Source organism: Periplaneta americana, chromosome 7 (genome assembly GCF_040183065.1).
Source record: "Periplaneta americana isolate PAMFEO1 chromosome 7, P.americana_PAMFEO1_priV1, whole genome shotgun sequence".
NCBI classification, from domain to species: Eukaryota; Metazoa; Arthropoda; class Insecta; order Blattodea; family Blattidae; genus Periplaneta; species Periplaneta americana.
This window is the reverse complement of record NC_091123.1, coordinates 149577550-149590567: the sequence shown is the minus strand read 5'-3', so window position 1 is coordinate 149590567 and position 13018 is coordinate 149577550. Positions and strand designations below refer to the sequence as shown.

The window sequence follows — 13018 nt, the reverse complement described above, 5'->3', positions numbered from 1 at the left end:
CCTGGACTTTTGATTTATCTTTTTCTGTCATTATTCTGGCTTCACTTCCATAAGTTAGCATAGGTACTGCGATTGTATTGAAAAATTTTATCCGTGTATCTTTTCTTGGTTTGTTTTTTAAAGATCTATGGATTGTTCCACAGACATTTCGAAAGTTATTAAGTTTTTTATCCAGGTCTATATCTCTTTCATATGAAATGTAGCATCCTAGGTACTTAAAATATTTAACCTGTTCTATAATTATTTCATCGATTACTATTTTTGTCCTTATTGGGTATTTTCCTTTAAATGCCATTGTTTTGGTTTTTTGAGCTGCAATTTTAAAATTATATTCTTTTGTTATTTTATTTAAAACATAAATTGATTTCTGTAATTTATCCTCACTGTCTTGGATAATTACTTTATCATCAGCATATAAAAGGGAGTTCAAGAAAGTGTTGTTCTTTAAATATATTCCTGGATTAACATAAGATTTCCATGTTCTAAACATGTCGTCAATGTAAATATTAAAAAGTGTCGGCGAGATACTACAGCCCTGTCTTACTCCTTTATTAGTGGGAATCGCTTCTGTCAAGTTTCCTCCTATCACTAAGCATATGCTGGTTTCTTTATAGAGAGATTTAATTGCTTCTACAAGGTGTTTCGGGTATCCCCTTCTTATAAGTATATTCCATAGTAGTTCTCTATCTATATTATCGAAGGCCTTTTCCAGATCTATGAAGGCTAAATGTGTTTCACAATTAAACTCTCTTCTTTCTTCTATTATTCTTTTGAGTGTGAAAACTGCATCCATGCAAGATCTTCCTTTCCTGAATCCTACTTGTTCTTCTGATATCAAGTGGTCGGCTATTTTCTTTAGTCTTTCATTTAGCATTCTTGCATATATCTTGTAAGTGGTACCATAATAAAATTGACACTAAACAACATGAAAATAATACCATAATAGAAAAAAGAAAGTAAAATACATTGGAATATAGCAAAGCAACTCATTTAGTACAAATGGTTAACATGGAAAACGTAAGGAAGAATATAACAAAATAGAATGTAATAAAATAATAATAAAAAGGAAAAAAATAGAAAATTAAATAAAATTCACAATAAAAGGCTATGATAATAAATTCACCAGCTGATAAAGAGAACAAAAAGGGGAAAGAAAGGAAAAGAAGTATATAGCCTATATTTTTACAAAACTATCGCAAAGAAAAGGGCTTATAACTGAAAGGAATCTGAATTGAAAAAGTGCAATTTTAATTTATTTTTGAAACTAGACAATGTCCGACAGTCTCTGACATGTTGTGGTAGAGAGTTCCAGAGATGAGCTGCAGAGACGGTGAAAGATGAAGAGTAGAAGGATGTTCTGTGTTTAGGAATGGAGAGTGTGATATGGTGTTGTGAGCGAATATCTATGTCGTGATATGAGGACAAATGTTGAAAACGAGAAGCTAAGTAGCTAGGGTTAGAATTTTGAAGAGTATTGAAGAGTAAAGTGGGAGAGTGAATAGTTCTTCGCTCTTTGAGACGGGCTAAGGTGATGAATTTGTAAGGAAGACACTCTTCTGAGTCGTAAACACGGAAAACATAATTTTACCTGACATTGCTGACAGTATGTTCACTGCCGATGCTGTCGTCAGATCCCCAGTGGAAATGCAGCTGTGAGAACTTGTATTCTCCATCGAGGGGCCCCCCGGATATCCAGGGAGACAGATCGCGGCTTCCCCAGCTTCCAGAAACTTGGACTGAAAAAGAATGCAGGATTGCATTGCAAGCACAGCTCTGGAGTAATGGAACGAGTGACTAGGCGAGTTATTTTTACGAAAAATACAGAAACAATCTAACAATAATAATAATAATAATAATAATACTAATAATAATAATAATAATTATTATTATTATTATTATAAACATATAACAATAGCAATAAATTATTAATACATTGGACATAGGAAAGAAGATAAGGGTAAAAAGGTGAAAGGAAAGGGAAGTATACAGGATGTAAGGGCTATAAGTGCCGTCCTTTTCACAGTCGTCGGGGACACTCTACAAGATAAAAAAAATGTCCATACAACATAGGGTCAAAACTTGTTAGTTTTCCCAGAAAAAAAAATATTTCTTTTCTTATTTTATTTGCGTTATACTACTTATATCGTTAGTAAAATTACGAAAACAATTACATCAGTAGGTATAGGCCTATCTAGCAAAGAGTTAATATTAGTTTAAATAAATATTTGTGTGTTCTATTATGTTTTCATGAAATTAAATAAAAATTCATGCTTAAATTTGTTAATATTCTGGCGTAAGAGACGTGGCAACGTGTTCAGCAGGCAGTACTCTGCACAGACGTAAGTACGAGTCAGCTGAGTTCAAGCTCCCTGTCCATAGGTATACTGCCGAGCGGATGACAGTTCAGTACAGGGTATTCAATAAACAACTTACAACGTTTTTCACAGTTTAGGAATATCATATGTTATTAATTTATGGAGGAAGTCGTCGTAATTCAAGTGAGACAAGAAGGATGTACCGTCAACGTTTTCCGCAAAGAAGATTACCTAATCGGCGAACTTTTGTAGCAGTTTCTCAACGATTATTAGAAACTAGAAATCTCTTATCCCGTTTCGAAAAATCACACAACCAGAATTTGTTTAAAAATTATAGATTAAAATTTTGCATTAGAAAAACGTTCGTGTGATTTTGTGCAGAAAACCATTATTGTTTATTTTTTAGACGTACAATAAAAATGGAGCAATATTGTTATATAAAATGTAAATTTACCATAATGTTCTATTAATGAGATTTAAAGTTTGTATTTGCTGCTCGTTTTATGTAAACAACAGTATAATCATGGTCTTCCCCCTGCATTAGAACAGAGCATCTGTACCGGTATATCTGTACTAACTTGAGCTGTACTGTATACTTATACACCCACTTCTCCCTCTCCAGCAACGTTGCAAAAACGTCTAATATTGTAAACTTTAATAATTAGTTAAATATTGCAATTACAGTAAAATTGTAAGGAATTTTTTTCTTCCTTATGACATGAATAATCATCAGTTAAAATAATGACACTTATACCCCTTACACCCTGTAGATAATGTGAATCGATTAGATATTGAGAAACGAACGGGTAGTAACAAAGAAAAGCCAATAAGCCTATAAGAAAATAGTATGTCAGTAGGGGAAAAATAGCAGAGAAATCTGTATAGGAAAAGAACAGAGAGTAGTGAGTGAATGATAAGAATATATATTGGTGTTTATACTTAATAAGAAGGTAAAGAATAGTGCGTAATGTAATGAATTAAAGAGTAAGGTAAGCTAGGAGTAGGAATTAGTTCAGATATTTGTCGATTGGGGATAGAAAGTAATGAGGAAGGAAAGTCAATAGGGGATAAGGAACATGAAAATTAATTAATTATTTTAATAAGAGTAATACAAGGAAGAGTGTACAATGGTAAATGAAGAGAATTTGTAGAAAAAATAGGGTCTGAATTAAATAGTAAATGAAATTTTTAGGAATAAGGGGAAAATAGAATAAGATAGTAGTAGTACGATAGTGAGTGGTAGATAATAAATTACGAAATATATGAAGTGATAAGTGAAATTAATGAACACATAAGGACACAGTTGAATAAAGGAAGTGAAGAGCATGCGTCGGTCACTTAGTGTAAGAAAGGGACTGCTGGCCCGAACATAGGGATGTGAAGGATGTTGGGTGACAATAAACGTGCTTCATTTAATTTAGGATATTCCCTGTTCATTATTATTATTATTATTATTATTATTATTATTATAAATTATTGTTAGTATTAATTATTAGTATTATTATTAATTGTATTTTTAATTAATAAGTTTATTATTGTCATTATTGAGTGTAATTAGTTACCACTGCCACCGGGTATATACCCACTGCAGTGTGAATAAATACATACAATATACTGGACGGTATTCCACGTAACTGTCAGTGAGTGAAACAGAGAATCATATCCGTGACCGGAAGCGATATTGCACCGCGGATGGCTAGAAGGAATCGAACGAGGGAAGAATATCACCAAGAAACGAATTTATTACTGTTTCTTACCTCAAACTACTATACCTTATCAATTGAAATAAAACTCATTTATTTTATTTAATTATTTACATATACAGAATATAATTACAACAAAAGAAATAGAAATAAAATAATACAATCAATATAAAAAGAGGATACAATAATATTAATAAAATTTGAGGACCGAATGAGCAGCGCTCGTGTTCGGTCACAGTTGAGACATATTATTAATATAAGAGGAATATAGAAAATGAAATAAAATAGGAACTAAAATTAAAATTGCAGCTACAATGAAATTATATAATAACTTATAATATTAACATAGAGAAGAATACAGTAATATCGTACGTGAATAAAGTAGGATAATTTATATAAAAAAAATATACTTTCCGAAATTATAGAATACAAATATAATATATGCTGATTAATTCATATACATAGGCAAAAAATGTATTTAATCAAATTCAAGACATTAACACGTTTCTTATTTTCTTATTATATGTTAGTGGGTTACATGTTAGAAGTTCTGGGTGTAATTTAGCTAAAGCATTCCGAGGGCCAAAATTAATGCTATGCTTTAGACCGGTAGATGTGAAACATTTAGGTTCTACTGATATTGAATTATTATTTCGTCTTGTGTCATTATTTGTTTGTTTATTTGTTTATTTGTTTATTTATTTATTTAAGCTTATAGAGATAAGGCCATCAGGCCTTCTCTTCCCTTCTACGAAGGGATTATGTGCCTGTAATATAAACTTGTTATGAATTTTATGATAAAATTTTAACAGAGTATATTTATAAATTTGTTCAATAATAAATACATTAAATTCAGAATAAATTAATTTAGTTGGTTAATCAAAACGTTTCTTGAAACAAATTTTAATTATTCGTTTTAGTTGTAAATTTAACGGACTAAGATTAATTCACCTTAATGTTTGCATATGAATGTGTAGTCGTAAGCTTTCTCTAAGAGCATCTGGAATTTAATTCGAGTTTTTTTCCAGCTCTTTAAAACTGACATTATTCTTATGCTCCAAAAACAACTGTATATGTCTGTTAATGCACAGAAATTATAAAATACGAGAAAAATTAAATTTGAATGAACACCTGGACGAAGCCTAGACTATTTCTTATTAGTTTTGTTTAATTTAATTTTCATGTTACTGTTTTTTACTACATAGTGGTGGTTATCAATCTTTAACTTTAGAGCAAGTTTTTCTTTGACTGCTTTTCACTTAAAGATGCTTGTCAGTATCATTTCATAAGATCATTCTACGCATAGACGAAAACACAACCGAAAATCAGCTTTGTGGAACAAGAGTACACACTGCCTTTGAACAAAACACGCACGAAACTGATAGGTGTAATTTCCATGGAAACTGAGTCATTGAAGCGTATCAAATGTCTATCGTTACCGTTTACGGGAATTATCATCATTTCCGCGTGTTCTTAGACCGCCATCCTTTCACCGCCCGTCTCGAGTTGCTTTGGCACGAAGCAGCCACACCGGGTTTCGAGACCAGGTGCGAGTATAAATCACACCAATCTATTCTAATGCCCGTAACCTCTGTGACGCAAGATCAGGATTTGGTACATTATACAAATATTTCTTTTTCTTTTACTCAACTGTTAAGTCACTGAAACAATACGGGTAAGTAACTTAGGTTCTTAACCTAGCATGAAAAAGTTAGTATGTCTCAAAACAAGTTTTTACTAATTCAATAGAATCACTTTTAACTCTATACACTTAGCAAACGACAATAAAGTAATCCTAAGCCTTTATATTTATTGTCTTACTCAAAATCACTCTTCTACATTAGGCTACTTGTAAATCAAAACTTCCTTCATTTCAACGTTTTTTCCTTTTCCGAAAACAGGTCATAGTTTTAGGAGGTTAACCTTAAAGTGTCAATCACCATTACATCGTGATTGTATAATTTTGCTAGAAGCGTTGGTCACGATCTAATCATGATATAGTTTCCATTTTGCTGTTTTGTTGTGCTAGGAGCATAGAGGAAGGTTAATCGTCATGCATTTTTGTGTAAATTTACTTGGCATTTTTCACCTAATACTACGCTAAGGGGGTTGGCACTACTGTAAGAGGGTTAAATCCGACGAATATAGGGGTTCGTCAGTAATTTCAAAGCCAACTTTATCAATTTTCTGGAAACATGTAAACTGATGTATTGTTTTACACCAGGCCTGCACAAGGTTTGCGCTCTCTGAGCCAGCTCACACCTCATGAGCGGAATGCAGATATTAGCTGCGCTCTGTATAAGGGTTGACTGGAAGAAGGGGTGATCTCGTACAAAATATACACAAAAGGAAATACTATTACGAGTATTTATGAAATGAATTCCCGTTCAGTGTTTGCAAAGCTATCTTGGACTAACATTAATTAATAAAGAAATATTTATTTTACAGAAATAATAGAAATTCTATAGCTACTTAAATGCACAATATCATTTTGTTATATTTTTATTTATCAGTACATCAAAGTGAAGTTTTATGCTGTTGGCAGCTGAAAGGAACAGTAGCCTACTGATCGTAATGAAACATCAGTTACAGATGTTCGATGTCTGCCTTTATTAAAGTTGATTATAGAAAACAGTTGCTCACAAATACAAATGTTGAGCCAAACATAGCAATCATTTTCACAGCCAGCCTGTGTAGTCGTGGATATTATTGCTAATGTTTAATCTTGTAAAACTCAACCAGGCTAGTAGTATTTTTCAAACGATCTTTAGCTCTTAGGTCACATTGAAGATCAATAAGTTCGAGCTTTAAATCGTTAAATGTTAAATGTTATTTTCCGTCTTTTAGATTCCTCCATACTGTACTGTAGCAGTAGGTAAGCAACGTGAAACAGTTACTGAGAATAGGCCTACACACTGCACTCCACTAGATAACTGAGTGGTCGTTTCCCTGTCCTCTACCTATAGCAAGTCTATGTCATTCTGACGTATCTTCTTTTCCGTTTCGGCGTGCGGTAAACACGGCTCTCCCGCTCTGAAGGAGCGCGCGCGCTCGTTGAGCGCTGTTTGTGCAGGTATGTTTTACACAAACAGCACGCTCATGAAAATTTCTCCACAATATCTTTTCCCCATACAATACGCTCCCGTTACAGTTTTGTCATAATTGTTCAGTTTTTCTACCAAAAAATGATGCCAGGACCTTTATTGCCAATTTTTGAATGCTGTATTTTTTTAAAGGGAAGAACCAGAGCGTTCCCATTCTTTTGATTATTGTTTTGTTTTTCGATGAAAATGATAACAATAGGATCCAACATGCTAGAGAAGTATTCTTCAAAATGGTGGCAAAGAGACTTTGAAATTGTTACTTAAGTCATTTCTGATCAGCGTTCGGACATTTAGGGATCATTCAGTAGACAATTGTCTCATACTCAAATCATGATGTACGAAGTGAAAGAATGTTCATGGAAAATTTTCAAAGTCTCTGATATACCTGCCTTTGTGCTCCGCCAATATCATGTCATGTACGGCAACAACACTTTCTGGAATGCTCACAGAGACAAGTTTTGCAACACGGTCTTCATTCTTGATCTTCATCCTTCTTTTAAATTCTGGAACCCGATTTTTGTGTATAAAGGACAATGATTCCTCAATGTATCAGCCATATTCGCATAAATGTTATTGCCGGACAACTCTATTAAAAATTGATGTTTTATCACCAAACTGTATTCAATTCTATCATTGCCTTTTCAATGTGCCATAATTAAAAATATCATAACAGAGAATCAGCTACTAAGCTTCTTATTCCAAACGTGGAGTCACTATTTATCAATCGACATACTCCTTTCAAAGGTATTTTTTGTTTCGTTTTTGTTTACAACGAAGGTCCAAGTCTAACTAAGTATCAGTATTCCATTGTATCTCTCTACCAATCTATCTAGCATACTTACCTACGTATCTAACTACTTACCCTACATACCTACCTCACTACCTACCTGCTTACATACCTATCTAACTACCAAATTACGTGCCTACATACCTACCTACATAAGCTTACCTACATAACTACCCACCTACATACAGAGTAAACCGAAAGTAATGTCATTAATTTCAGTGGGTTATTCTTTTAAGTATTTCAAGCAAAAAAGTTTAATGCTATTTTGCTAGTTTTTGCTTCCTTGTCGAGATAAAAATTGTTTTATGTGAAACATTACATAGCATGTTTTGGAAAAGTCATTGCTTTAATACCAATGTGCTCACTCAATTTACAAGATCAGTGTATTATGATAATAAATGATTGAAAGAATTCTAGTTTTGTCCTTTAAATATGCAGAAATTTAACCCGAATAAATGTAACATTTTAAAATTAATTTTCGGATCGAAAAGTTACATTTGTTCGGATCAAAGTTCTGCACATTTGAAGAACGAAACCAGATTTCTTTCAAGCATTTATTATTATCATAATACACTGCTATCATAAATTGCCTGAGCACATTGGGCATTAAATTAATGGCTTTCCCAAAATATGCTATGAAATATTTAATATAAAGCAGTTCTTATCTCCAAAAGAAAGCAAAAAGAAGCAAAATTTCATTATACATTTTGTTTGAAGTATCTCAAAGAATAACCTCCTGAAATTAATGACACTACTTACAGCTCACCCTGTATATACTACTTATCTATCTACATATCTATCTGCCTACATACATGCCTACCTAACTACCTATCTACCTACCTACATATCTAGCCACCTACCTGCATACGCATCTACATACCTAACTATATATCTACCTACTTAAATGCCTACGTAACTACTTACCTATCTACCTTACTACTTACCTGTGTACCTACATAACTACCTGTCTGCTTGAATCCATCTATTCGACTGCCTGCCCGTCCATCCGTGCACCTATCCATCTATGTCTGTCTGCCTGACTGCTGTCGATTCATCCATCCATCCATTCATCCATCCATTCATCCACCCATCCACCCACCCATCCTCCCACGCACCCACCGACCCACCCATCCAGCCATCCACCCACCCACCCATCCTCCCACCCACCCACCCATCCAGCCATCCACCCATCCATCCATCCATCTATCCATCCACCCATCCACCCACCCATCCTCCCACCCATCCACCCATCCAGCCATCCACCCATCCATCCATCTATCCAGCCACCCATCCACCCACCCATCCATCCACCCATCCTCCCACCCACCCACCCATCCAGCCATCCATCCATTCATCCACCCATCCACCCACCCATCCACCCACCCATCCACCCACCCATCCATCCATCCATCCATCTATCCATCCACCCATCTACCCATCCATCCACCCACCCATCCACCCACTCAACCATTCATCCACCCATCCTCCCACCCACCCATCCAGTTATCCACCCATCCATCCATCCACCCACCCACCCATCCATCCACCCATCCATTCACCCATCCACCCACCCATCCATCCACTCATTCACCCATCCATCCATCCACCCACCCATCCATCCATCAACCCATCCATCCATCCCAACCATATATCCATCCATCCATCAATCCATCCAACCATCCATCCATCCACCCATCCATCTATCCACCCACCCATCCATCCATTCATCCATCAATCCATCCACCCATTCATCCATCCACCCATCCATCCATCCGACCTACCCACCCACCCACACATCCATCCATATACCCATCCACCCACCCACCCATCCATCTATCCATCCATCTATCCATCCACCAATCCACCCACCCATCCATCCACCCATCCATTCACCCACCCATCCATCCACCCATTCACCTATCCATCCATCCATCCATCCACCCATCCATTCACTCACCCATTCACCCACCTATCCATCCACCCATTCACCCATCCATCCATCCACCCATCCAACCATCTATCCATCCACCAATCCACCCACCCATCCATCCACCCATTCATTCACTCACCCATTCACCCACCCACTCATTCACCCATCCATCCATCCACCCATCCATCCATCAACCCATACATCCACCCACCCATCCATCCACCCACCCACCCATCCATCCATCCATCCACCCATCCATTCACTCACCCATTCACCCACCTATCCATCCACCCATTCACCCATCCATCCATCCACCCATCCATCCATCAACCCATACATCCGCCCACCAATCCATCCACCCATCCATTCACTCACCTATTCACCCACCCATCCACCCACCCATCCATCATCCATCCACCCACCCACCCAGCCATTCATTCATCCATCCATCCATCATCCATCCACCCTCCCACCCACCCACCCATCCACCCACCCAGCCATCCATTCATTCATCCATCCATCCATCATTCATCCACCCACCCACCCATCCATCCATCCACCCACCCAGCCATCCATTCATCCATCCATCTATCCATCCATCCATCCATCCAGCCAGCTGTCTGTGCTACTCACTGGTGTGCCCGTTGTTGACCAGTGTCAGGTTGCGAGGCCTGGTCCAGTAGCCGTGCCACTGCAGCTGCTCGGGCACCACCAGCCGGTACATGTCGTTCGACTCCAGGTTGATGGGGGACTGCTTCGATCCCCCGCACTGCGGGTAGTCCAGGGGCCACACGTCCGGACCTGTAGGCAAAAATGTTCGAATAACGACGTACTCATGATTTCCTTGCTTTCTCTTCATCATTTCTCCATTAATCATCATCACGGTGTTCATCTTTGATCTCCGTTGTTCCTTCTTCTTTTACATACTCTGAAGTTACTCGTGGACGCATCGTAGGAATGTGGGAAGCAGGTCTTCCTATAAATCAGGTAGTAATTCATGTCGACCAGCGAGATGTGAGGACTACAATATGTCGATTGTGACAATGATAATAAAAAGAACCCTGCGGTATAGCATATACTGTAGAGTGCAGTAAGTTTACTCTTTTAGGACTGATTTCTCCAACATGTTACTAATACACAATTAAATAATTGCAATTTAACTTAAATAATAATAATAATAATAATAATAATAATAATAATAATAATAATAATAATAATTTATTTAACCTGGCAGAGTTAAGGCCATACGACCTTCTCTAACACTCAACCAGGAGTTACGCAAGTTAAATCATATTTAATTCGTTTGCATTTCATCAAACCACAACGCATTTAAAATAAAGTCAATTAATTTAATTCCCAATTAAGTCATCATGACCTTCTGAATCACAGTAAAATAATAATTTCGAAGGCCATGTGCCTAGTCAATGTAGGCATTGACCTTTATAGTGAGATAATTTACTGTATCACAATAATAAAATGGCATGAGAAATGGAGGTAAAGAAGAGAGCGAGGAGGAGTAATTTTTCAGAAACTCGATCTCAAAATACTTTATATTAAAATAATCTAAAACAATATGAAAGCAGATGCAAGGAAATACAAGAGTGTAGACAACACACAGGACATAGGAAACAGAGAAGTTATCTAGAACCAGGGAAACGCCTGGAATCTATACTAAATGCATCAGTTAAAAGACAGAGGAGAAGACTAGTCATAAGGCGTATATGGAGAGAAATAGCAATAGGTCCTTGACATGTTTGCACAAAATCATGTGTAGAAGCTCAGTTCTTAAAGACAATCTGACGCTGTTTGATAGACTGACTCAACAGACAGGGAAGCAATGATCTTCAGTGACACGTGCCTGTATGTTTAACGGTACAAAAAATCTGTGGTGTTCGGGTAAAGAGGGATGTCATTTTTTGTGCGGATGGAATTTTATTCTCCAGATGAACACACAAGTTAAATTATACACGTTGGTGTGAAAAAAATCAAAATAATACTAGCAGTTGATGTGTTTTATTTATGTAGAAAATTATTTGCAATGAGGATCCGAAGTTTAATTTTCATTAATCTCCAAACTCATTTTTATGACTTATCTCCCTTTACCCAAGCAACACTGAAATACAGGTGCAGTTCGGAAGTATATTGAGTGTACTCTGTTTCATGCAACAAGCAAAATGGAAAGACAATGGATTTGCGCTATTCCAGTGCCTTCAAATATGATATTGAAGAGACTAGTGAAGTGCTTTGTGTGGAGTGTGGCTTTGTATGGATCAGAAACATGGACATACGACGAAGTGAAGAGAAGCGAATAGAAGCATTTGAAATGTGGATATGGAGAAGAATGGAGCGTGTGAAATGGACAGACAGAATTAGAAATGAAGCTGTGTTGGAAAGAGTGGGTGAAGAAAGAAAGATGCTGAAACTGATCACGAACAGAAAAAAGGAATTGGTTGGCTAGGAAGAAACTGCCTACTGAAGGATGCAATGGAAGGAATGGTGAACGGGAGAAGAGTTCGGAGTAGAAGAATATATCGGTTGATAGACAACATTGAGATATATGGATCGTATGAGGAGACTAAGGGGATGGTAGAAAATAGGAAAGAGTGGAGAATGTTGGGTTTGCAGTGAAAGACCTGCCTTTTGGCAGAACACTATGTATATATGCCATATGCTACGTTATTCAAAAGTAATAACTGGTACAAAAATTCTGCCATTAACCTGTGCAACAGACTACCACTCTGTCAGTGGCCCACTCTGTCAGTGTAAACATTTTTAAGACAGTATTATATCAGTGACTCGCACAAAGTTCCTTTTGTATTGTATTTATTAACATTCCACGGTATTCACACATTGCTTCACAGCTAGAATATGGAACAAGTCAAAAACTTAATATTACTATAAAGTCTTAATTTATAGTCACAGTCTAATTGAATATATACAGAAGAGCTTTACAATATAGTCTACTAGTACAACACAAATTTTAATATCAATTTCATGAAGCGTTGTTGAATATCATGAATTCACCTACAGAATAGAAGGCGTGAGAAATTAGGTACTTCTTTAATTTGGTCCTAAATAATCTTATGTTTAGAATTTCATTTTTTATATCGATAGGGAGGCTATTAAAAATTTTTACTGCCATATAACGCACTCCTTTTTGATAGCACGATAGACTTGCC

At 36.5% G+C, this 13018-nt stretch overlaps 1 protein-coding gene across 1 annotated transcript in view; it reads right to left on the bottom strand.

Moving 5' to 3' along the window:
* LOC138703580 (carbonic anhydrase 2-like) overlaps positions 1-13018 on the bottom strand; it is a 160119-nt gene that overhangs the window by 16584 nt on the left and 130517 nt on the right. Inside the window, exons 4-5 of the mRNA XM_069831567.1 lie at positions 10473-10640; positions 1589-1736 (exon numbers count right to left, since the gene is read on the bottom strand). Of these exons, the coding sequence (XP_069687668.1) occupies positions 1589-1736; positions 10473-10640 (316 nt within the window). The remainder of the gene's footprint in view (positions 1-1588; positions 1737-10472; positions 10641-13018) is intronic.